This window comes from Pseudopipra pipra, chromosome 7, assembly GCF_036250125.1.
Source record: "Pseudopipra pipra isolate bDixPip1 chromosome 7, bDixPip1.hap1, whole genome shotgun sequence".
In the NCBI taxonomy this organism is placed as follows: Eukaryota; Metazoa; Chordata; class Aves; order Passeriformes; family Pipridae; genus Pseudopipra; species Pseudopipra pipra.
Window position 1 is genome coordinate 10,958,025 of NC_087555.1, and position 27,350 is coordinate 10,985,374.

The window sequence follows — 27,350 nt, forward strand, 5'->3', positions numbered from 1 at the left end:
TTGTGTATCGCTATTCTCACTATTCTATTTCCTTTTTTTCCCTCTGACTTGCACTGTATGACTCATGCCTTAATTTTTGTTTATGTTCCCACTCTGCCTAAGGGCTCCCCATTCACTGTAAGAGTACATTCCAATATGCAACACTTTATTGGCTCTTTTATTGTTTTTGTACCTAGAAAATGAAGGTAAGTCAGAGAATGGGCTTTATTATCTAGAATCAGAGAAGGTTTCAGCGAATGGCCAGCAGTATCAATAGAGCCTGGTTGTGTATGGTGCTGGGCCCAAACATGTGTGCACTTAGAAATTCAGGCTGAAGCTGCTGACTAGTTTGAGGCACAGAGTTTATAACTCCAACGCCTTTGAACCAAACAGAAGAACCTCTGGAAACATCAGTAGCTTTGGAGAAAAGAGCTGCAGGTCTCACTTCATGCCAGGGATTCTGTGGACCTTGGATGTAGATTGAACAGTCTGATTAAATAGTTGTGAGTTCGATGTTAGGATGAGGTCCAAAAGGGACCTTGGGGAGCGCCCCTTGGGAGCTGTTGGTAAATGAGTGCTGGTGTGTCAAACTACTTTAGCTTGTTTGAAGCAATTAGCAGTTGGAAGAAGTGGAGTTAGGCTTCAGTAGAGCAGTGGCTCTGGAAAGAAAATTGCTGGTGAATATTTTTGGAGAGGTGGAAGGTGGTGTTCAGCCACTGTGTTTGAGTCTCACCCAAATTCTGGGGGAAGCCGAGGCAGATGAGCACACACCTGCATGTGTCTGCATGGGGTGGTGGTGGAGTTCAAGGCTTCAGTTTTGCCAAGGGGTCATCTTTTGCCTGATGAGTGAAAAAGCTGTTTGGAGTTTCCTGATTAATGTATTATTACTGTTGTACTGCATTTAGGATCTATTTGCTTTTACATTCCCCTGCTATTTGACTCATTGAGTTCAAGGTAGTCCTTGATCCTACAGGCATGTAACTGGCAGCAGGAGGTAAGTTCAGAAAGAAAGTGAGCCCCTGGGACTTAATTCAGTGACCACTTCTTGCTGCAGGGTGAGTGGAGAATCACTTGAAACTCTTGCTCTTAGGTATTTCCTCTTTTTTTTGTTTGATTTGAATTAGGGAGAAGGTAAATCTGTTCAGCAGCATCTGTGCATCACCACTGACATTTTAATTTTCAGTTAAAAGATTTTAATTAAAATCTGACATAATTTGATATGAAAAATGAGGTGGAATTGATATTATACATGCAAACTGAACTCATGTCAATTTATGTAACGGTTTCAGGAACAGCTATGTCTGATTAATACAGGCAGTAGCAATGTTTGCTCTGGTTGCTCCTTTTATATAATCCTGCCATTATTCTACCAATGTAATTATACGGAGAGAAGTTTTGTGCTGGTTTTCCCAGTTTCTCTCTGATGGAGTTCTTCTCTTGTTCTGCTTCTCTTTCCCCTTCTGGATGCTGTATAATCATCCCTGCAAGACATGATTGGTCTCTGGGTTTCAAGGAGATATTTGTTTGGAGAAAATGCTTGCTCTTGAAATGGCTCAGAATCTGCCAGGATTTTTTTTAAATTTTACAGTTTGCATTTGGAAAAGAGGTGGTGAAATCCCTTCACAGCTCTGTCTTAGGTGTGTGTCAGTGCCTGATGTGTGCTCACACAGCTGTGTGCTTATACCCATGTGTCCTGTCTCAAGCCACAGGGCTTAGCACAGCTTTATTCTCAATTCCCTGTGTTAGTCACAAATGGAGTATAAACATGTCCAGGATGTGTATTTAAAATACATCTATTTGCCAAACATTGTCTATCTCTTTGCACAGGCTTAAATAGGAAAAGACAAAAATATTTTCCAGGCCTTTTAGTCTCATTCTTCCCTGTGGAATAAACACCTGCGTCTGGTAAACTGAAGACGCATTTTCTGTCTCTGCAAATTCTGATTAAACTATGGGCAGCATGTAGATTTCTCGGAGAGGCTGTGCATATGGGCTGCTTGTGAACCTGGTTTTGGTTTTGCATGGTACCAGCTCTGCACAAGGCTCTGCTGAAATAAACATTTTTTTCATGTCGTCACCTGTAAGTGTGTAAAAAGAAAATGGCAGAGGTAATGGGGCACTTCTGTGTATATTTTCTCATATTACATAAATAAAAGCACTCAAATACAAGAAGGAAAAACAATTACACTGAAACTTTTAAGTAAGAAACCAACATTTGGTATTACCCAAACTGGGCTGTTTATTATATCTTTCTTAATTGTTGGGAAACTTGTGGTGAACGGGATATGGTTTAGGTTAAGAGGTTTCAAGTCCATGTCTCCTGCCTGCCCTCTCATTGTGTTTGTGGTCAGAAATGAAAAGGGTTATCTTTCAGGTATGTAGTCTTTTTTTTTTTTCCTGAAGATAACCCAAGCAATCTTGTTATAAAAAACACTCAGGAATGGTGTGTGGTGTCTTTTTCACACATGCAAAGAAACATTTTATCAAGACAACTGTTTGACTTATTGTTACTGCATGCTGCTACATTCCTATCGTGAAGATGTGATTCACAAAACATGTAGGTTTGATACAGAGCTAGAGCAGTCTCTGAAAACGGAGGGGTGGTTTTGTGGCTCAGTATTACAACGAGTCAGCGCCGTTCACAGCTGCTCTGCCCTCTGTTTCCTGCGTGACTGTGGGTGAGTCTCTGAGATCAGCAAAGGGCTAAAGTATTTTTTAAGTTTCACTGAATACAGCAGATCTGTGTTTAAACACTTCATTGACTCATCAAGAGCTGGGGGTGTATCATCAGGTCTGTGCTTCGTGCGAAGCAGAGTAACTGAACTTCTGGCGTCAGCGTTACTCTGGAGTCAGATCTGTTGCTTTAGTGGTTGATATGTAAGTACCTCTGACTCTGTATACAATAATATGTGACATCTGTACTTGAGCTTTTCAGAAATGGGATGCAAGGAAAACCCGCTTCATACCCGGTTTTGTATGTTTGCCTACTTGGATTTCAGGATTTGATTTCAAGCCCTGTGTTTTCAGGCAGCAGAGAAAGAGGAAGCTCCAAGTTCAGCATTTAAGGTATCCAGAATGAGCGTGTCACCAAAAGTAAGCTATAAACTGTGGAAGGTAACAGCCCATCTCAGTTAATACTCTGAAAATGTTCTACCCTTCAGGTCTTCACAGGTTTGGTTACATCACTTCTCTCACTCTTGATAGCCATGTTGACCCTGAAATCAAAGGATGCATTCAGACTCCTTTAAAATTTATCCCTTGTAATTTAGTACTTTGGCTAATTTCTGGATGGTGTGCTTTTCACAGTTTCATACGTGTTTTCTAATGTTGCATGTGTGTTTATTCTCAGGCATGTTCTTATTGATAGGAGAAAATAGTTTTCTGTGAGAGTTTAGGAGGGAACTGCTTTGAGATTGGGTTATGCCAGCCTTACAACCAAAACCTCTCTGTGTCAATGTGGTGGTGCACAGTGCTTGATGAATGACCACACTCCACCTGGAGCTCTTAAATCAGTGTTTGATTTTTAAAGTACCAGCAAATGGTTGCAGGGTGCAGCATTCATTTTTCATGAGGGCAGTAATGCCATTTCAGTTTGCTGAGCTACAACAGTGTGCTTTCATGAATAGAGACTATTCAGCAATCACAGAGTATCTGATGGGCCCCAGTTTACCTGGTAGCTGAAGAAGTCACTGACACATAATTTGTCTTTGGAAAACAAATTAGAAAAGTATTATTTTCCAAAGTACATAGTTTGAAAAATGTTTGTCACTTTACTGCATACAAAGAGTTGATTCCGTTTCTTCTCTCAGTTAGTGATGATTCCAGATGAGAACACTGTATGGGAAGAAATTTTTTTTTCGTGCATAGGCATAAGGAGGAAAATATATTCCATAAGCTTTGATATTGATTCAAAATCAGAACACAACTGAGACAAAAACCACTAAAATTAATGAGCTATGGACTGTAGTGTCTCTGGTAGTTCTAAAAGATTTAACTTTTGTTAATCTACCTGGAAAATATATGGTACTACTACAGTGTTTTGTACAGTTCTCCTGATTCCAAATATACCTTAAAATAGTATACCCAGAAAATATGGTATAATTAAGAATGGGATTTCCATGAATATCATACATTACTCCTGTGGGCTAGATTCTGCTTTCATGACATTAAGGTAAGTAAAGAACAATTGCTTTGTCCAAATGAAGAGAATTAAATCTGATTTGGATCAATATGAGCAGTAGGGCATTCATATTTTACTGCTACCCCTGTTGCTGAACTACAAGACAGAAGCATGTGCATCCCAGTTACCATACACAAGGACGTTTTGTAGACTGTTTTCTATGTTTTCTGTGTCTTTGCTTTAGGAAGCATGATGACAGTGTTAGAAACTGCACTGGAAACCATGTGTGCTGTATGCAGTAAGTAGAGCTGGTGTGCAATTACATAAGGTAGTTCAGATGAAAGAGTCGCTATGTTCTGTGTCTGAGAGAGGAGACTTAATTATGCAGACAAATTCTCCTGGGTACAACAAAGCAGTTCTCTGGATACAGCTCTGATTAGACTGTAGTTCTTTTAAATGCATTACCAAAGTCTTCATTATTATAATTAAACAGATATAAAATATGTTGACCCTTGGTTGCATAAAGCTTTGCTTTAGGGTTAAGACCAGAAATTTCATTAAGAGCTTTGAAATGGAAAGCTGACAAGCAGAGCAAACGATTTCTATAATTTTCCAAACACTGTATAACTTTTAAATTATTGTCCTTTTTAGTCTTCCATTTAAAGACAGATACGTGAAAAAATTAATCTTAAATGGCATATTTACAACAATATGATTTTCCTGAGGCCACCAGCTAGAAAAAAATAGTGTCATCTGTAAAAATGGAGCTGAAAAGTTGGTTTCTCCTAAGTATGCTGGATTTGGAGCAGTTCAACCTGAGAATGAGTGTGCTCCCCTGGACCCAGGGCACCCACTGCTGCTGGCTCCTGCCCAGGGTTCTTTCTTGCTCACCTTTGGTCTCTTTTTCCAAGAGTTAGCCAAATCCTGCAGCTGAATAGAGCTATATTCTTTTACCCTTTATTTACCTTTCAGCAACGTGTTGGGGAGCATTCGTTGCTCATACATCTGCCTAAAGGAACTGAAAAAAAAAAATAAGAAGAAAAAAGAAAAGAGGGAGTTTTCTTTAAAATTTATCTTTTTACTGTATCTGCTTCTGTAAAAGCCACACCTTTGAATTTAGAATCTGTGTTTCCCTGGTGGGATATGGATTAGCTTTAAAAGTCTTGAAAAGCCAGAGGACTCGAAGGACTTCAGGAGATGTTTTATTTTAATCTAAATAGGATATTAACAAATGAACAGTGTGGCCATGGGGACTAAACGTGTGGGTAAGTGTCTGTAAGGTTAAAGCTTAAAATGAGCAACAGCTCAATCACACAGTTGTTGCAAATCATAATCTCTTTTAGAGAGCCAACTGAATGGACTGTGAGTTCTGACCTGATTGTTGTGCATGGAGAAGTGGTTCCTAGTGCTCACTAATGCCACTCTCCTGCTACCACTTGTTCACACTTGCAAAATTAAACATGGTCAGTATTTAGTGGATGCCTTTTAGGTCCCTCTCGAATTGCTCTGGGGAGAGTGGTGGTGGTGTTAATGATAACTGTGCAAGATAAGGGAAGCTTGTGGTTTAGCAGTGGGGTCTGTGGCTTTCTGTCCTCAAGAAGGCAAATACAAAACTTGAACTTCTTAAAACAAGAATCTTCCCAAACCACTGGCCCAGCCACTCCTATCCCTGCTGCTACGTGCCCCTTTTTCCACCATACCTGTCACCCCCAGGCGAGGGGAAGGATGGAGACCCTGACAGAAATTGCCTTTTTTTCTGAAGGAACTCCAGAGCACACAGTGTTTCCTAAGGGGTCTTCCTGGGGTTGTGAGCAGAACTAGAAACCAGGAGGTTCCCACTTTTCTGGTTGCAAATCCAACGTTTTTCTTCTTGCTGAATGTCTTCTAGATGTTGAAAGTGTACAAAACTATCGGCTATTTGAGGTGTTATCTTCTTCACATACATAAGTACTAAGCTGCAGTTACAGTATAATTATATCTGTTAGATTTCAGATATTTTCTAATATCCCTGTAGCCACTAATTCATAATGTTGAAATATAGCTGGATGGAAGCAATTACACCAGGTTGGTAAAAATGCATGTGCTGTGCGAAACCTGAGGGATTGTAATATTCAGGCATGCAGCTAATTTACTTCTAAGGAAAAGGATTTATACTTATTTAGCAAATATATATATATGAACAGAATGAAACTGTATTGTAGTTGCATTTCTTTATTTCTTGAAAAAAAACCCAAACCAAAACAAGTAGATGATTTTTCTCTCCCTAACACTTGGGCTCTGGGAAGTAGGAGAGCTGTGCCCTTGAAGGTGGATACTTTTGAAGAAATGTGATTAAAAATTTTAGCACATCACCACAGCAAATCAGTTATTCTTTAAATAAATCATGTGTTTATGATGCTGCAGTTTGCATCTTTTCAAAATGCTTGTAACCTGCATAATTAACTCCTTATTTTGATGAGTAATGCAGACATTCAGCATCTGTATTGGTAAAAATTTGGAATACACCTACATAGGAGAGTCACATGATGTGATTTAATGAGGCTACCACAGCTGTCTCTTGAAAACTTTTTTCCTTGATATTAATGGGGAAATCTGTATTTTGCTTGTAAGGGAGCTGGTATGCATTGTGCTCATAGTTGCTGAAAAACTGTAGGTGGGAGTAAAATACTTCAGGAACTTGTGAGCCTGTGTGTACGTACAGACACACCTCAGTGCCCCTCTGTACACTTTGTGGAGAGGAGCGAGCAGAGAGTCTTCCCTAACCCTTGTTTTGGGATGAAGCTTGGTGATAAGGGCTAGTAAAGCACAAATGGGACAGGCATGCCATGTGTGCAGGGAGGTGGATCACACATCCCCCCGCGCCGGGTGAGCTGGGGAGCACCGGGGCTGCCACAAGGATCTGTCTGGTGGGTTCCTGTGGAGGTGGTGCCCGTACCCCCACGGAGAGCCTGCACACCAGCTGTACAAACTCCTACACCTCAGGGGCGCTTTCCTGAATTGATAAACAGTTTTCTCAGAGGAGCCTGATGCATTTGTGGGTATGCCGAAAGTTGTTTTTCTCTCTCACAGAAAGATGGGGCCTTTTCATAGCACGCTAGAGGCAAAATTTCACCCTCAAGTGCATTATAGGCAGGTAAAACTGTGCTCTGTCTTATCCATATACTTCATATTTGGCTTTATGTATTTTATCTCAACCTATTTAATAATTACATTATGAATAACAATTGGAATTTAAAAAAAATTCCCATTAAACCAGTTTCGTTACCTTATTTTATTGATTCTTTTTTTTAACTTCATTGCTAAATTTAAGGATTGGGGTTGATCTGAATCGGCATAAATGGGATTAATGAAGAAATAATTTAAGTTGATTAAAAAGGGCTTAAAATAATGTGATTAGCCTATTGAAGCTTGTGTGGCTTATTGGATTACACATTTTATTCCTGGAGGATTGTTGCAAGATTCAGAATGAAATTAAATTGGTCATCCTATTTTGGGCCCCCAGTGCCTGGTAATCTCCAGTGCCATGATGCCAGACCAGAAGGTACAGTCACATTCAAGGGCTTTCTTTCGAAAAATACAGCAGTGAATTTTTGAGCCAACACCTAAATAATGAGGCTAAAAGATACCACTGAAACCTGGCCTGCTCCCCATTATATGGGGCTTGAATGAAACCACGCTTGATCTCGTGGGACATTCTTTTGAAGGAATCAGGTGCTGGTGAATGTCTTTTTAGTGCTGGAGACTCTCCTGCCATCCTTGGGACATTGTGACCATTGTTGGTTTTGCTTTTTTTTTTTTTTTTTTTTAAGTCTTAGCTTTATTTTGAATGTGTCGATTTCCAGGTATTGAAAGGATGTATTACCTGACAGTACTGATCTTTATATAACCATCTTAATAATTCATTTGGACTTGATGATCCTTGTGGGTCCCTTCCAACTCAGAATATTCTGTGATCTAAAATCTGTGACGTCAGTTCCACATTTTGAGTCTCTAGGGGATCCATAAGGAGATGTAATTTGAAGGACTTTTTAAAATACATTGATTCATTATTTAATTAAACTACTCAACTGAAAGCATTGCATTCTGAATAAAAGTGCCCAGATATGCCTTTATTAGGGCATGAGAAATGTCTTTTTTTTAGTTATTCCTTATATTAATGCACATTTCTGTTATTCTTAATTTAATAATTTATTTTTATTAATACAGACAGTGTGTGTATTAAACTAAAAGAATCTGTAATCTCTTACTTGAATGTGTTTTCTAAAATCTTCCTGATTCTTGTGCCTCTTCTGAGCCTTCCCGTTTTCAAGGTAATTTCTAAACTGAGAGCATCACATGATGGACAAATATGAAGATATAAGAACCTTTCTGTCCTGAGTAGGTACTATGTCTATACAACCCACTATACTATTTTGTATGTGATCTTTTTGTTATTTTCTATGCTGATCATCTGTGATGATGAAGTTGGCTTTTTCTCTCCAAGTTTTTGTCTCCTGCATCAGAGTCCTGTAAATAGGGCCTGCCCCTTGTGTTTTCAGATGTATGACCTCATATTCTGTTCCTTATTGGAACATACTTATTTTTTTATATATTGTTTGTCAAGCAGTCTTTTCACTTTTTATCGTCTCGTATTCTTTGTTGTTCATCACTGTTCAAGCTTGACTTTGTGTCATCTCCAGGCTCCATGTATATTGATTTTATGTTTTCTTCCAGGTTACTCTAAAAATGCTGAATAGCACTGGGCTAAGAATGGGTCCCCACAGAATCCCATTTGACGCATATCTACATGATAAGTGTTTCACATTTACTGTTGCATTTGAGAGTTATCATTTATCTTGTGTTTGATCCATTTAATGTCTTCTGAGTTTATTTTTATTGTTATATCTTCTTAATCAAAATGTCATTCAGTACCAAAACAAATGCATTGCAGAAACCATAATGTATTAGAGTCTAAGTATATTACAGTGACTTTATTATGTGTATCAACCAAACTTTTAATATCGTAAATGCAGAGGTATGAGGTTAGTCTGACAAGCTCTGTTTTCTGTAATGGTGGAAATAGTTAATGCTAATAATTTTTTTTTATTCTTGATAAGTCTTGTTTCAGCTTTTCCATTATTTTGAGAGTGAAAAATACTGACTCACAGATATGCTGCCAATCCAGCATTTAGAGGTGTAATGAAGGAGAGTACCAGTGGGACATGTTTTTCCTTAGCCAGGTCTTTCTAAATGCATTTGGCTTTTCCTCCTGAGTTACTACCGGTATTCTCTTATTCTCTTAATTTTTGCCTCAGATGCAATCAAAGGAAATTCTGTAAAGGAATGAGGGGTTGTACAGTGGAGCTTTTCTGGGAATGCTGCAGCCAAGATCTCCTTGTCCCAGGGCTTGCTGCTGCTACTTCTTCTTGAAGACAGAAAGTGTCTTTCTGTCTTTCTCAGCTTTATATTCCCTTAGAGCAAGGGGATAAATTGAATTCACGTCCAAGGTGCCCTTGCAGACTCATAAGCATTAGAGCCTGTTAGCAACCCAAGTACTTGGAAATGATAGAGCGTTTGGGAGTGGCAGTGGTTGGAGATATTACATCCAGTGGGCTGTGTCAGCCCCTTACAAACTAAAAGCCTGCTCCCAGCTGGAAGTAGACCTGGCACTTGGGCTGTCATACGTGAAGGAGTTTTTTCCTACGGGGAGAATGAAGAGTACCCATGAAAAAATCTTCAGCATCAAGTGGGGTCTTCCATAGGGCATGTGGAGACATTGTGCTTATGTATTGAAGTGTCATGAAGGAATTTATTTCTCACTGTAGATGTTGCTTTATACATAGAGGGATAGGTATTCACACCTATATTTAAGGACAGTCCTTGTGGAAACCAGTTGAATGAAACTACAGTAACAATGGTGGAAGGAGCTGTGAAGTGGGAGCCTCATTACAGGCATTCATGTTCTTGTGCTCTTGGAAGCTTCTTGACTTTGGCTTCATGGCCTCAATTATAAAAAAAAGGGAGAAGTAGTAACTTCAGTGTCATATGACGCCAGAAAATAAACCCTTCTTGCTTTGTGTGGTTTTAATTTCCAAAAAGCATTTTCAGATGGAGTCTTTATGTACTGCTCATTTTTCCTTTTGCTCTAATTTTTCGTTTAAACTGCAGAGGTAAATTTTCTTCAAGGTAAAATTGAATAAATTTGGTAATGCTAATGATTAAAAAAAAAAAAAAGGAAAAAAAAGCAAATACACAGCAAAGCATTCCTTGAACATCAAATAATTTTGGTTCAGGTGTTTTTCTGAAAGATCTGCTCCAGACATTCCTCTCTATTTTTCTCCAGCCTTACACTGCAGTACTTGAAAGTGATTTTTAGTAATGGAACAAAACAAGAAAGGAGACAAGCCATTATAGTTTTGCCTCTTGTTGAACTTCTCCAGTGGGGACTATTCAGCATCCCAGAATAGTGAAGTGATTATCTTGACTCGGTTTTCTTGCCCTCACAGTACCCATTTTGCAGTGTGACTTGATGAGAAGCTTACTGTGAAGTTATTATTATAGGCCCTGGTGACAGTCCACTATTCATACCCGGCATCTGGGTGGTCCTGGGGAGTTGAGGAAAGCCCCCTGTAAATGCAGATATGACTGTTCCCCGTGACACTTCTCTTTCCCCCGTGTGGGAGTCATTGCTCTCCCATGAATGACGATGGTGCTCCGGCATCTGCGCGGAGCTTGTGCTTGAGTTAAACTGCTGCTTGGTGACAACCAGCTGGATTCATAGACATGCTGGCCTGACTATATTGGTATTTGGGAAATTGTTGGACACTGTGTTCTGAAGCTGTTTCTCATGTATCTGTCCATGTTGTATTTTTGGTCTGCCTGAAATTTTCTGTTTATTCCATTACGTGTGTACCTCAGCTTTTAAGAGTGTGTGTTAAATTTTGGATCCAATCTTTATTCCACATGTGCACAAATGCCTGAATTAGTAGGAATTTTTCCTTGAAGAGGCTACTGAGGTTGATCCCACAGCATTAACATCTGCTCTTGCAATCTGTTGAGCTGTGTGGTTGGCCCAAATGTGACTGGCAGCATCCCTGTGGCTGCTGCACCAGGGATTAAGTGGTTTGATTGTTCAGCCCCTGTGCAGAGGTAGCTGCTTTGTGCCATGAGTTCTCAGCCTGGATGAATTTTGAGTAGGCAACCTTTTCTTTCTTGTCCTGTGATTTGTCACAGTGGATATGCAATATTTAGATCTTACAGGCCTTGCCAAAAAAGATTAGAGGCAGTTTAGCTCATTAATTTGTTGTGATAGCAGAGGCTGAGAGGAAAATCGATAAAATCTGCAAAATGGGCAGTCCTGGGATGCTCTCTGAGGATGGCCAGACCATGGCTGAGATTTACAGAAGAAAGCTCAGTCTGCTGACAATGAATACTGGTTTCCAGTGATTATTGCTACCTGTAGTATCACGTATTGGTACTGTGGGTTCAAGCTTTCGGTTGCATCTCTGATCAAACAGATTAAGCCTCACACATGTATGAGATCCAGTTGCAGCCCTGGCACAAGCTTTGACTTCCTGTATTCTCTCAGATGATTTATATAAATATTCCCTGTTCTGGCTTACTTTGTTTTAGAAAAATTACACTGTCATTTGTCAACCTGCTATACAGTGCTTTGAGTGCCATTAGTGACTCACTGACTTCTTTATTTACTGTTTAAAGGTACATTTTCCCACCACAAGTACTGTAAAGCTATAAGATTTTCAGGGACTTGTGATTCTGTGTTTAACTGAAATATCTGGAAGCATTAAAAAAAAATTATCCTGTAGAGCTAATTAGTTTCTCTTGGGGGAAAAAAAAATTAGGTGATCAGTTGTCCAATTAACTGGATCATCTGGAGTTTCCAGAGCAGATAGCTTTTAGGATGCACTGTTTATCACAACCTAACAACAGACTAAGCTGTCTGTTATTGATTTCTTAGTGCTGGGTTCATGGGAAATGTCAAAGATCTTGAATAAAGCTTCCATTTTAGCAACGGTGATTTCACTGGTGACAATGTGAATTGTTTTTTGGGGAAATGGCTCTTAATCACACTTAACTAGGTTATCTCTCAGCATCATTACTAAATTTCATATCCTTTCATGGAAGCCCTGTGGCTTTTTAGGGGCTTTTGGTGTCTTTGGGTAGGTGATAACTTTTGCCTTTCTTATCCTCCTTAGTAGAATCCTGGAACACCATCAATGCTTTAGATGCCTTTCAGGTATCTTGATTTCAGACAAATAATAATTTATAATTCATGAACTTGACCTTTGTTGCAGGATTTCTATCCAGCTCTTATTACTGCCCTGTTTCCTAACTTCGGCAATTTATGTCCTATAGTTTGTACAAAGAGGCTGGGATGAGGTGGAGAGCATGTTTATTCATATTTTTTTAATTCTACTTATTTATTTCTGTTAGCTCTTTGATTTAAACAGCAGAAGTTTGAGCAGTCAAAGGTCAGGGTGGATGGGGTGGAGTTTTCCCACAACTGCTGATGGCTTACTGATCCCACTGTTTACACATCCAGTCCCTCTGACGAGGATGATGTGCTCAACAGGAGAGCTTCTCCTATTTTGGGAGCGTGCTTAGACTGGAGCTCTGAATCCCTCCTTTAGAAACATTTAGAAAATGTTAGGATGCAGTCAGGCCAGCACAGAGATACATCTCCTTGGTATTAACTGATTTCAGAGCAGCTGTGTGTATTCTGAAATACGAGAGCATGTTGATGTGGTCTTGTGGTGAGGTCCTTAGGTACTTTACATAATGGACATTATGCAGGCTCAGGAGCAGGAAGGAGATGGAGTCATCCTGTTTGATCACCTTATGGGGGATGACCAAAGAACTGAGGGAAACCATAGTTTGAGTCACTTTGAAAGAAGTGTCTAACCTTGGAAACACAAGGTTTCACTCATAACTGGGGGGTTTCTTTTTGTACATGCACACTGTAAGCAAACTTGTGTTTGTTTCCAGTAACAGTGTTTTATGTAGAGCTAGGTTATCTCTGGTACAAAAGGTCTTGTGGTGGAAAATCTACAAGTTAGTTCCTTGTTTTCACACTGATGTAAATTTCTTTTTGTTGGCAAACTTTCCATCTTTCACTGTGACAGTAAATCCAGTTCTGTCAGTAAAACTGACTGAGGGTAAAGGGCAGTCTTAAGTCAGTTACTGTGTGACAAAATCAATTTTGATGGACTTTTCACCTCCAAGATTCAGGGGTACATCTCATTGTGCTTTCTGATTGCTTTGGTTAATGAAGGGGAACGAGCGCTTTTTTGTGGGTGAACTCTGAGGAGAGTTTTTTTGATAATTTGCAGTGTAAATGTTTTTGGAGGGTAGCACAAGAAAGCAGATTTCCTATTTATTCATGGAAGATGATGGCAGCTTTTAATTTGCCAGGTCGCTGTACTTGTTCCTGTTCTTAGCATCCAGTGAAAGGTAAAGCAGAGCAGCACGTTTAGCCACTGGAGACACTGCAGCACAGCATTCTTAGCTGAATGTCTTGTCCTAGAAGAGCATTGTGTTGAAACTGGATTAAGGTAGAGACTTACGGAAAACAATAGCTACACTAAAATTAGAAACCTAAGTCTGGAGTCTCAGCTGGACCAAACTCAGCATAAGATCAGTGGGGAGACACAGGGTATCTAAATTGTTTTCTCCACTGTTGGAAGTGGGACTCAGTGTTGGGAGGGCACTTCTTGAAGAAAACACTCCTCTGCTCCCCAGGGTGATCCCTTGGATCTGGAAGTGTGTGGTCTGGCTAAGGCACGGTGTCAGGATCCCGAGATGCTTGTTCAAGCATTGTCAATATGGTAGAACAAAGGCAAGTGCCTGGGCTGTCAGGCTGAGAAGACAGCCAGCACTTGAGCTTACAGAAACACCTTTTGAGTTTCTTGCAAGACTGGAATAATTGACTTCTTGATAATTGTGAATGAAAACTGTCACATTGTATCTAAATTAACAGCTCTCAGTTTGAAAGAGTGAATATCTCTTCAGGAGCTCCTAGTCTGTAGAGACCAAGAGTGGAATAGCTGATGCAGTAATAAGCTCAGGTAGCAGTTCCAGTTTTGCAGGGTTTGTGTGTATTATACAGTAGATAGAGGAGATTGTTAGCACTGGTTAAAATAATCCTATCAGTGTCAATAATACCTAAATCTTGTTAATTTTAGGCAATTAGTCTGTGGATTAGGCTTGAAGTCTGTTAATTTGATTGAGAGATATAGGGGAGTCCTACTCTGAGATGAAGAACTGCTGCTGTACAATTCTGATGTTCCTTACATACCACTAAGTACAAAACCAGAAGTATCCATCAAAAATAAAGGCAGGAAAAGAGGACAGAGAGGATAATCTAATTCTCTCCAAAATCCCTGAGAGGTTAAGACTGAATGTTTAAAGGCAACTTTTGTCGTTTTTCTATGAGGCCAATTAGTTTTTTCCCACCTTAATAGCTGATTAATTCCCTGACTTATTTTGGTCAAAAGGCATAGGTGTCTTGGAACTAAAAATAAATGGCTTTTATTTTCTGCAAAAAAAAAATAGTTACGTAACAATTCGCACATCCCTAGTTGAGACAAAATATCAGACCTGTAGCTAAATCAGGCTGCTCTGATGAGATTTTTGAGTCTGGCCCTGAGGAACCTCTGTCAAGGAATGAGGCACTGCAGATTCCAAGGCCGTTAATACATCTCCCCATATGAGAAAAATAATCCAAATTGATCATCGATCTTAAATCTAAATGTTGCTCCTGTAATCATGAAGGAATAAAAAAGAAGAGGCTCTTCTAGAACCTGTCGGCTACATTCGTTTGTATTCATTAGCATCTATTACCTGAGGATTTTCATGGCCAAAACCACGTATTAAAACACAGTATGTTAATGCATAAACAGAATGTTTTAGCAGAAAACTGTAATTAAAAAAGTAGCTGACCTGAGGCACTCACTTTGTTGACGTCGTTCTTTTTTTAAGACCCATTCTCATAATAAGTACTAAATAATTTTTCTAGTCCCTAGAAGTCTCTGTATTAGTTTAATGTAAAATTTTTAGTGTAAGAACTTTAGAGGTTTTAATTTTATTCCCAGCAGACCACATACCTTTAAATCCAGTTTGAGGAGGTGGGGCTGGGGGGCTTGGAAATATATTGGATATTATTGAATGAAGTGAGTGTATGACAGTATCAGCTTTGTAGAAACATTCATACTGATTGATTTGCTAAAAGTATCTGTACAAACATGCGAAGAGTGGAGATAGTCTTGTGAACATCAAGACTGATGTCCTTGATGGCTTTAAGAGCTACACAGGGTCCTGCTTGGCACAGACAGCACAGAGCAGCAGAGGACAGAGATGGGTGGATGGAGGGCACTACTGGAGCAGGGGTTTATTTTGGGTTTGCAGAGGAGTATAACTTGGGGAAGGTTGAGTGACACAGCACATAAATTGGAGCTGAGGAAAACCAGCTCCTGGAGAAGGGAAGGGTAGTCCAGTCTGTAGAGGGTTTGGCAGTCAGGGGTTTCGGTGTCTCAAAGCAGGTCCCCAGGGGCTGTTAGGAAGCTGTTTCCTGGTGCACATCTCATGGCTGGGCCTGAGGCAGCAGGGCTGTTGTGCCTATACCCAGCATCAGCACTTCCTTGCCTTGTGACTCCTTTTCTACTCAAAATCCAGGCAGCTGAAGTCCCTTCAACAGCAGAAGGCAGAGAATTGGGGAAGTATTGCTGCTGGTTAGGGAAATAGGAGGAAAAGCAATTTTAACAAGTCTTTCGCGATTAATTACAGCCTTGAATGTTGTTTTAAAAATATATTTGGTAGCTGTTGGATAGTTTATATACTAATGGAGTAGAGGAGATGGAAATCACGCAGAGAAAAAAAGAATTATTTACAATTTATAATTATTGAGAAATGTTTTGAATTGATCCTATGTGGAGAAAGATTTAAATTTAGTTGCTGCACTAAAATTGCAGGCAGCTGGCTTTACATCTAGCAACAAATAGTTAGCTGATACTGAAAAGACAGTCACATGTCTGGCTGAGTATTTTCTCAAGAGGAGTTAGAATATATTTCTTGTCTGGTTGTCCATTTTCCTACAATGCTTTGTGGTTCAAAACAAGCGGGGGGGACGAGAGTGTAAAGTACTTTAAGCTGAGCAGACCTGTATGTGGGGCTCCCACATGAGCCACGCAATTAAGCATGCAGAGATGGGCTTCTCAGCCTTGTGAGAACTCCCTTTGCCAAAGAACACTCAAATATACTGGCAAGAAGACCCAGACTCTCCTGGATGTGTATCTCAGAGGTCTGACCCATGACTGTTATTTTGATTCATTTTAGTGTTGCTAGAGGTGTCCAAGGTTGCTGAGAAGAGAAAAATAGAGGCAGGACAGTCATCTGCTGAGCACCAGCTGTCACATGTGTCCCACTGGCATGCTGACTCATTCCAGGCTCCCAACAGTACTTCAAAGACAACTTCTCCTTCTCCCACATAGTCTGAGACTCTTTGTTCATGCCTTTTTATCCCAGAGTTCCTCCTTTATTCGTGATATCTCTTAAATCCCAGTGGGATCCTCCAAATTTTGGTTATGCAGACCTTAACCAGGTGCTGGAGCTTCCCATCAAACCCATCTTTTCCTGTAGTTCTGCTCTGAAAATGTACATGACACAACTGAATACTGGCTTCTCACAGCTGTAGCAAGTTGCTGAGATCTGGAAGGCAGTTTAATAGCTACAAATATCACTCATGAAAACTTGCTATCTCTAATGCTGCAGTCAATCAAGTTGCTCTACAGCTCAGAATATTTTATAGCTCAGCATAAATTCAGGGAACTGAATTGTGGGAAGGGGTAATATGTTGAGTTTTGAGGTTCAGAAGAACATTAATTATCTTTACATAAATGTATCTTTTCTATTATTTATGCACTCATAGAATGACTGAAGAAAAACTAATTTTTTTTTAATATGTAATTATTCTACAGGATCCTTCAAACCAAAAATGTGGAAGAAAGAAAACAGTGTCCTTCAGCAGCATGCCATCAGAGAAGAAAATAAGCAGTGCCAGCGACTGTATCAGCTTTATGCAGGCTGGGTGTGAACTGAAGAAAGTTCGTCCAAATTCCCGGATTTATAACCGGTTTTTTACTCTGGATCCTGACCTGCAGGCTCTTCGTTGGGAGCCTTCCAAGAAGGATCTTGACAAAGCCAAGCTTGATATTTCTGCTATAAAAGAAATCAGACTAGGGAAGAACACAGAAACATTCAGGAATAATGGACTTGCAGATCAGATTTCTGAGGACTGTGCGCTGTCGGTAATTCATGGTGAGAACTATGAGTCCCTTGACTTGGTTGCCAATTCAGCTGATGTGGCCAATATTTGGGTATCAGGATTGAGGTACTTGGTTTCTCGTAGCAAACAACCCCTGGACTTGATGGAAAGCAGCCACGATACCCCACGGTTTGCCTGGCTAAAAACTGTATTTGATGCAGCAGATGTTGATGGCAATGGCATAATGTTAGAAGATACGTCTGTGGAGCTAATAAAGAAGCTTAACCCCACCTTAAAAGAGTCAAAGATTAGATTAAAATTTAAGGAAATTCAGAAGAGCAAAGAGAAATTAACAACACGAGTAACGAGAGAGGAATTTTGTGAAGCATTCAGTGAACTTTGCACAAGACCTGAAGTGTATTTTTTACTTGTGCAGATATCCAAAAACAAAGAGTACCTGGATGCCAATGACCTCATGCTGTTTTTAGAGGCTGAGCAAGGAGTGACCCACATAACAGAAGAAATGTGTCTAGATATTATACGTAGGTATGAGCTTTCAGAAGAAGGGCGGTTGAAAGGTTTTCTTGCAATCGATGGATTTACTCAATACTTGTTGTCCCCAGAATGTGATATTTTTGACCCAGAGCACAAAAAAATTGTCCAAGACATGACACAGCCTTTGTCACATTACTACATCAATGCATCCCACAATACATATCTAATAGAAGACCAGCTCAGAGGGCCAGCTGATATCAATGGTTATGTCAGGGCTTTAAAGATGAGTTGTCGGAGTATTGAACTAGACGTCTGTGACGGCCCAGATAATGAACCCATTATTTGTAACCGCAACAACATGACATCTCCACTTGCCTTTCGAAATGTTATTGAGGTAATAAACAAATTGGCCTTCTTTGCTTCAGAATACCCACTTATTCTCTGCTTGGGGAACCATTGCTCTGTGCAACAGCAGAAGGTAGTGGTACAACACATGAAAAGAATCTTTGGAAGCAAACTGTACACAGAGGCACCTTTATCCTCAGAAGTCTACCTCCCATCACCTGAGAAACTGAAGATGAAGATCATCGTGAAGGGGAAGAAACTGCCCCGCGACCAGGACATATTAGAAGGAGAAGTCACGGATGAAGATGAAGAGGCTGAAATATCCCGAAGACTGTCAGAAGACTTCTCAAGGGAACCAAAACTGATCTGGCTCTGCAGGGAATTGTCTGATTTGGTGTCCCTATGCAAATCTGTCCAATACAAAGACTTTGAGACATCCATGAAGTTTCAAAATTATTGGGAAATGTGCTCCTTCAGTGAGGCAGAAGCCAGTCGGATTGCAAATGAATACCCTGAAGATTTTGTCAACTACAACAAAAAGTTTCTGTCCAGGGTGTACCCGAGTGCTATGAGGATAGACTCCAGTAACTTAAATCCTCAAGATTTTTGGAATTGTGGTTGCCAGATAGTGGCAATGAACTATCAGACCCCAGGGCCCATGATGGACCTACACACTGGTTGGTTCCTACAGAATGGGGGATGTGGGTACGTTCTCAGGCCTTCAGTGATGCGTGATGAAGTGTCTTACTTCAGTGCAAATACCAAGGGTATTGTGCCAGGGGTCTCTCCTCAGGTCCTACATGTCAAAATAATCAGTGGTCAGAATTTTCCAAAGCCCAAGGGTGCATGTGCAAAAGGGGATGTTATAGACCCTTATGTTTGCATAGAAATACATGGGATTCCTGCAGACTGCACCGAACAAAGAACTAAAACTGTTCAACAAAACAGTGATAACCCCATTTTTGATGAAAGCTTTGAGTTCCAGATCAATCTGCCGGAGCTGGCCATGATCCGCTTTGTTGTTTTGGATGATGACTACATTGGGGATGAGTTCATAGGACAGTACACCATCCCTCTGGAGTGCTTACAGCCTGGGTACAGGCACATACCGCTGCGCTCTTTTGTTGGTGATATCATGGAGCACGTTACCCTCTTTGTTCACATTGCCATAACCAACCGCAGTGGAGGTGGGAAGGCACAGAAGCGCAGCCTCTCGGTGAGGATAGGGAAGAAAGCAAGGGAATACACCATGCTGAGGAACACTGGTCTCAAGACTATTGATGACATCTTTAAGCTGGCAGTGCATCCACTGCGAGAGGCTACTGACATGAGAGAAAATATGCAGGTATGACGCTTCCATTGTGTGTGCTGGGGTGTCCTGAATGTGGAAGTGAAGATCATGGTGTGAGCCGCTTGTAGGACAAGCCTACTGAAGCTGGTGAAGCTTCAGAGCCACAGCTGTTGTCAGCTTTTAAGTGGACATTGGAAGGCTGATAGTTACAGGTGTTAAGTAATAAACAAATGTAGGATTAGGCAGAAACATTTTAAAAATCAGTATGTGCTCTTCAAACATATGCTTTAGTGGTTGTTTTTTTTCTGAGAAAGCTGAACTGAGGGTACATTTGTGTCCCCCCACCTCAAGTCTCAAGTACTTCATTTCCTTGTTGGTTCTAGAAAATGTCAGCAAGCTTTTGTTTTGCTAGCTGTGTGAGAGTTGTACTCTTAGTTTTCTTTGGGTGAGTATAAGAAACAGTCAGTGGATGGTGTCACTAAGGTCTTGTCTACACCACAGAAACCCACTGTGCAAAGAGCGGCATGTTTTCCCGAGTGTGCGTTGCCACTGTTTGCCCAGGGACTGCAGATGTTCGACATAGGCACTGAATGCCACTCAGATTGCAATTTCCTCCCTGCTAAATAGCTGTGTTGTCTTGGCTGGCTGAGTGCCGGCACAGACACCGGTGCCATGTCTTGGCTCAGAGGGTCTCCTGGCACTCTGTCCACCCACCCATGCTGCTCCATGTAGCAGAGCCTGCTGTGGCTGGCAGCATCAGGGCCCAGGTGCACAGCACTGTCACAACTGCTCAGGTGAGACCTTCATGGCTGGCAGGAGGTGAAGTGGCAGCGAGGCCAAACGAGAACCAGTCTGCCCAGTGCTCTCTTCCATGGTGGGGGCAACTCTGTGGGTTAATTAAGGGGCAGCTCAATTCAGAGCTTCAGGCACTGCCTAGAAACGAAACTGAGTAACATTAAACAATGACTTTTACTTAATGAATGGCCGAAATCAGCTGTAACTATCTCCTTGGTAAAGATACAGAAACAATTCATTTTTTCTTTCTTGAAAACAGGAGAAAAACGCATAGCACTTCATTGACCCCACTTTTCTGGATGGAGTCTAAAGCAGATGAAATGTTGACAGCTGGAAAAGTTTACAAAATGACATAAGTTTTAAATCACTCTCAAAGGAATAGTCTCAGCATATTTTTAAGAATGGGAAACTCTTCCCAGACTTTTCTTTCTTTCAGGCCTTGAAAGTAACTAGTTTGAACTGCTGACTCCACCTTCTGTCTGGGTCAGGCACTATATGTGAACTTTATATAGTTCATTTATATATGAAAAAACTTGGACTATGACTCAGAAACAGCATTAATGTGCCTACCAAGCAAAACTTCAATAAAAAATCATGTTCTGGGGAGTGCTGTGTTAAGACACAGTTTTATATTTAACTGCAAGCTAATGTATTTGATCAATGAGAAAAGCATTGTCTGATGGGTCTTTTTCCACAAGATGTGGGAGGAACATTTGCAAGGTATGGGTTGTTACAGTACTTTTACTTGGGCTTTGTGCATCTTGGTCAGTCCTTATATGACTCAGGAAGGGTGGGTGCATGTCAGCTGTACATCCTCTGACTTGATAAATAAATAAATCCTGGCATGTTAGTTTGGTTTGACCTGTATATTCAGTATTGATTTTCTTACATGTGACCTATGAAGGGGAAAGAGCGTTTGTGTTTCTTTGTGGTGTGGTAATGCAAGGCTGAAAACGAAGTGGGTTTTTCCTTCTTGCCTTTCCCAGGGGAAATACAAGGTCTGTCAGACTTGTTCTTGCTGGAGGATGATAATGGTGGGAGAATAAGTGATTACAGCATCAAAAGCAATTGGGGACTAAGCAGTGGGGAAGAGAAATAGCATTTTAGGCTGAAGGTTTAATGTACTGGGGACCAGAGCTTGTCCCTGTTAGGACTGGATTTGCAATGCAAAGTAGCTGAAGAGCTGGCAGTTGGGATGCCTGGGTCTGGGGGAAGGTTGGAGCTGGTAGTACTCATGGGGACAGAGAATGGGGCTAGCAGGGAATTCCTGTGTGGGATGGCATCCATGGGGGCCCCAGGGACAGCAGACAGAGGGACAGCCCTGCCCCGCATCAGAGAGGAGAAGTAGCAAGGGCTGACAAGGCACTGGTGGGCAGGGGGGACTGAGTGGCAAGCAGAACATGTGCTGAAGTGTTTCTTTTCCTTCCCTCAGAATGCCATGGTGTCTGTGAAGGAGCTGTGCGGGCTGCCGCCCATCGCGAGCCTGAAGCAGTGCATCCTCACCCTGTCCTCCCGGCTCGTGAGCAGCGACAGCTCGCCCTCCGTCACCCTCTGCATGAAGGACACCTTTCCTTACCTGGAGCCTCTGGGGACCGTGCCCGATGTGCAGAAAAAGGTCCTGGCAGCGTATGACCTGGTAGGCACTCCCCAATGCTCCCTCTGTGTTTCCCCACTGCTGTGGGTGCGGCAGGCTGTGCTCGCTGGCTTTCATGCCCAAATGTTTCAGTTAAATGACCAGGCCCTTCACATGACTCGGGCTGTGAAGAAGTTGTCCTTCAATCACTACAATGCCGTGCTGGGCTTTTTGTTGCTGTTTCCTTTTTTAAACACGGTTGTGGCTAGCACAGGTTGGCACTTGAAGAGGACTTTGTTTACAAAACTAGGGCAATTCAGCTTGTACTGGTGATTGTTAGTCCTTGTCCTTGAGAAGCGGCAAGATTTGTGCACTGCCCTTGGCTTGCGTCCCCGCAGGAGAGGACAAGGCCATTAGATGGGGACCTGCAGCATGGGAGTTCCCAGGCAAAGCCGAGCTGTCCCCTTCCCGACACTTTTCAGCAGCACTGTTAAGTACTGCCCATGTCCCTGGCAGACCAAGTGTTGCTCTTGGGGAGGGCACGGCGAAGTTGCAAGGGAAGTTTAAAAATGCCTGTTTTCTGGCACGGGGAAGGAGAGGTCAATATGGTACAGGAATACTTTATGCAGATGTAGAGACACAAACTGGCATCATTCCAGATGAGTGCTGCCGCTCGTTGTATGACATATGTCACTTCTGTGGGTGACTGAGCAGCAGCTGTGCGTGACTTCCAGCAGCAGAAGTTGCTGTCACACGGTGCCTCTCGGGCCCCGACACTGCCCCCTCGCTCCCCATCCTTTGTAGATGCTCTACACAACTGATAGCAAGCTGCAGAGTTTTTGCAAAGCCTGACTTAAATACTGCACTGTGGCAGCCAGGCTAAATCACAACTCTTGTTCAGTGCACAGCAGTTATTTCTGCAGCCTGTGTTATTTCTGCAGCTTGTGTTCATAAGGAATAAAATGGTGAATAACATTGGGGATATCAAATTGCTTCCAGAGAACCTGAAGTGTTGTGAAGAGTGATCACAGCTTTGACCAGCTATTCAGTGTGCCAAATCTTGCCTCCTTTTCATCTCATTTTTTTGCCATTATAACACACTTTTCAAGGGAAAAATCAGCTTGTGGTGAGGAGGGAGACACTGATGTTGATTAAAACAGAAATATTAAAAATACCCTGAAATAACCCTTGGGTTCCTTCCAGAGTAGTTTGTATTACTTGAAAGTGATTACGTTATGGTAATAAAATACCAGCTGTAACAATACCAGAACGAGGGTTTCAAATCCAGTTGATTGCCTTATTTTAGACTGAATTTTTTTGGGGTAGATTTGTTACATGGTGTGATGTCTTTCTGAAAGAGCAAATACCACATAAATAAGAGATTTTTCTGTCTTTAGAGGCCTGCTTAATGAAGTCTTACCAAAATGAATGTGTCACTTCTTATCTTTGTAATTATATACTGAAGAGTACACATGGGACGTTTCAAGGCCTCCTTGTACTTTAGAAACAGTTTTTCAATTTAAATAGGTGAAAGGCCTCTTTTGGATGTAGACAGGAACACTTGTATAACTGTTTTAAGTAATGTTTGTTCTCACATTTGTCTCTGATGGGGGAAAATGTACCTTGAATGTCAAGAGACTGTGCAAACACTAAAACCAGTGAAAGAGAAGGGAGTTCTGCCTTGCCTATGTAAGGATTGATTTGAGTTATAATTCTGGTAATGCCAACAAAATACTTTATTTTTACCTGCTTTGTCTGACTGCAACTGCTTCTTACTTTGCTGAAACAATTTGCTTCTGAAAAAGCAAAAGCCAGATTTAATAAATGTTTTTGCTGCATTTTGGATATTTGCCTTTTGAGACAATGCTAGAGGCAGAATATTGAAATCTGTTTAGCTTTTTCTGTGTTTAAAAAAATGAACTGTCTCTATCCATCTGGATATTTGAAATTGCAGTGTGGGGAGGGGTTTGCAATTTTAATGTTGACAAGGGGCTCCTTCTTCCTATATATAGACTTGGTGTAATCCAGGGTGTATTTATTTTTAATATTTATATTTTTTGTGCAAATGAGAGCACAAGGAGATGTTGGTGGAAAGCAATATAAAGTATTTTAGCTTATTTATTTATTTATATTCAAGATACACTATGGTTCAGCCTTTTGTATTGTTGATAAATATGGCATCAAGGAACTGGATCCACAAGTGCTTGCTGCTTGCCTTTAATTCCTCAGAAATGTCTTTTTACTTCGAAGCACTTTTTGAATGAATAGGCCTAAGAGGATTTTTAAATAAAATAAAATCTGTTTATATTGGCCTGTCTCTTGTATGAACAGGCTATACTTCTTAATTCCTTTTACAGTAAAATGGGAAAAAGTTTGACCCTAAATCTCATAGTGGGAGTCTGTAATTACATGTCTGCCCCACTTGCTGGGCTCCACAGCACGGGGAGCTTGAGTGCTGGGCAAACCCGTCCTCACCACCTCTGAAAACAATACAAATGTCACATTCTTTAAAAGGTGTGCTTTGAAAATAATTTCTGGTAAAAACAGTTCTATGTGTTAGAATCTTTTTTCCCCTTAGAGGAAATTGCCAGCTGAACTTACCTTTTTCTTTTTTTTTCCATGGCAAGTATAGACTCTGCCTGTGTGTTTAATGGGGCATAAGCAGGACTGACGGTCCAGGGAAATGGAGGTGCAAATGCTCAGAGACCTGCCACAATGATCTGGAAAACAATTAACTGTCTGTTCCTTCCTGCTCAGCCTTTGTCAGCAGGCAGGATAGACAAAGACTGGTTTGTGCAGTTTGTTTGTTTTTTCCCTGAGCAATTAATTTTACCATTGTGCACTGCATTAAATATTTTCTTTTGAGAGAGGCCTTATTAGAATAAAATTTAATGTGCTTTGTTTAAGGAACTGGAATGATTTTTCAGGACTCTGTTTATCTCTTTTTATGGATGCACTGCATCCATAAACTGGATGCACTAAACATCCAGTTTAGTGGAACTCTACTGTTGCCATGTCTCAGGTAGGAAGAGGCTTCATTGATGGTGCTGGGTTGTATGGGGGTTTCTGAAGAAGAGAGAAGGGAATAGGATTTACCAAACCCAAGAAAATAAGGTGGAGTGATGACAATACACAGAAAACATTTTTCAAAAGTGTGTCAATGACCAGAAATACAGTTTAGAAAGGTTTTTTTTGACTTGCAGCTTTGGTTGATACCACACACAAAGTGTGATGACTGGACTCTGGTCATGTTCACTGGTTCCCACACATACATTGTAGGAAAATGTGTTGTATCACTTACAGAGTTTTCTTCAGAGCTTTCCTTTCCCATGAGGAAAGGCTCTCCCTCTCCCCCTTGTCAGTGGTCACTCAGGTGGGCAGCATGAACAGTGTGCTTCACAACCTGTCAAATTAATGCTGCTGTTCAGGGATCACACCTAAAAAAGGAGATACTCCATGTGAAGAGAGGGGATGGGGCCCAGCTGGACCTGACAGATGGTTGAATTATTCATTGCAAACAGTTATCCTGTGAAGTTAGAATTTTTTTTGGTTGAGAATTGTTTGGAAACAGATTGTGATTTCTGTGTCTGCACGATATATTCATGTGCAGGTGCAAGCATGCATGAACTCAGGGATACTTGTGCTCTTTGCTTTTCAGTTATTGGTTCAGTGTTATTTTTCCTCCAAGATCAAATGATTAAATCATTTGAAAATCAAAAGCAATAAACAAGTGATAATAAATTTTCTTGGTTTTACGCAGCCACCCTGCTCATGTGCATGCAGAAATTTTTCTAGAAAATTTAAAAAGAGATGTTCCAGGATCTTTACAAGTTTTCAAATCATAAATAACAAGAAGTGTGAAAAACGTTGAACAATGAAGCTATTTGTTATATAAGCTCACATTGACATTAATGTTTTTCTTTGTATTCAAGCCTCTTTACTGGAACTGATCTTGCTCTGTTGGAGCAGACAGTTATGGAAGACAGGGTGTCTGTAGGTGCTGTTGGGAGGTGGTAAGGTAGTTAAGAATGTTTCAGCCAATGTGGGGATGGATTGGGGACTTTTGAGAAGAGAGGAAATGTCTGTGGTGCTGCTGGGAAATAAGTCAATGTGTTTAATGGCAGTGTTTTTGTTGACAGGGATATCGGTCCGTGCCTGCTCGCAGAAATCTGCTGAGGCGTGTGTGCAGAGGAGCTGCTCTTTGTCTGCTGTTCTTTTCATATTCCATTTTTTGGGGGTTTCTTTGTCTTGATGCAGATGTGAAAGCTCTTTATTCCCAAGGAGAAAGTCCTTTTTCTCAGTTTATGTAAATGCAAAATGACTAAATAGATTTTCGTGAGCATTTCCACTGAAATTCATACCTCAGCTGGGACAGAGTCATCCCCAAAGGAACATTTTTCACAATTCTCTAAGCAGCTGAAGACAGGGCTATTGCAGAGCAGAGCATCCACTGCCAGGGAAGTGTCATAAGGCACTGACGTCAAACACAGTCCAATACATGGACATTGTCTTGAATTTTTATTTATTTTAAAGAGTTTTCCGCCCAAAATTGGACACAAACTGGGAAAGGCTGTTTCTTTTTCCATTTCTTATTAAGGAAAGTCTTGTTTCGTTCTCCACTTCTTATAATTCTCTTATTTACTCCCTCTTATTTACCCACCACTCTCACAGTTTCTCTCTGATAGCCCAGGTCCCTTAGTCATTTCTAAAACAGAACTTGAAAACAGTCAGATCAGAACTTGTCTTGCAAATTAAAGTTCCAGTTGGGTACTTTAGTTACTCTGGTTTAGCACAAGCATATTGAAAGCTGACCTCTCCCCCCTGTTCCTCCATTGCTCCTATTCTGGGCTGATCTTCATGCACAGGACACATCCTGCAGCACTCTGGCTCTGTATTTCCCCAGAAATATTTGTACATTTTCATGAGCTCAGTTTGCACTTCAGCTGTTCTTTGAATTGGTTTTATTTTCGTAACCTCTTTTATTTTTGATTGATTCCTTTGGCTTGAGTTTTGTTTGTTTGTTTGTTTTTGTGGTTGGCTGGTTGGTTTGCACTTTTTTTTATCACAATAAAGGCACTATGTAGTACCCCTTACCCAGGAAAAATTCTACATTGTCAGTGAAAGGCATAGAAGATTGTGGCAATGGCCATGAGCAGATACCTAAGAGAAGGCTACTCTTTAGTTTGATGTTCAGTCAGTTTCTGTTCTAAACTTTGGAATATTTATGAGAGGATTCCTTAAAATGTCCCTTTTGTATCATTTATCTTCCTACCAGGAGCAGTGCTTTAATTTGCCACCAGAAGATTTTCCTGTCTTTTTTTCCCTTTTTTTGGTGAGACTCTGCTGTGTTAATTTCCTCTTTGCCTTTCAGTTTGTAGAATAGTTTGTAATGAAAAGAAGAAATTGGTCTTTAGCACAGGAGTTCATTAAAATAAAAAGAAAGAACATTTTTGTTCAGTTTATACTGATCCTATGATTAAACTGCCTTTAATAT

At 40.8% G+C, this 27,350-nt stretch overlaps 1 protein-coding gene across 3 annotated transcripts in view; it reads left to right on the top strand.

The window, feature by feature from the left end:
* PLCL1 (phospholipase C like 1 (inactive)) overlaps window positions 1-27,350 on the top strand; it is a 193,734-nt gene that overhangs the window by 134,274 nt on the left and 32,110 nt on the right. For all 3 annotated transcript variants that reach the window (XM_064660533.1, XM_064660535.1, XM_064660534.1), the window contains 2 exons: window positions 17,071-19,542; window positions 21,716-21,919. In XM_064660533.1, coding sequence (XP_064516603.1) covers window positions 17,071-19,542; window positions 21,716-21,919 — 2,676 coding nt within the window. The remainder of the gene's footprint in view (window positions 1-17,070; window positions 19,543-21,715; window positions 21,920-27,350) is intronic.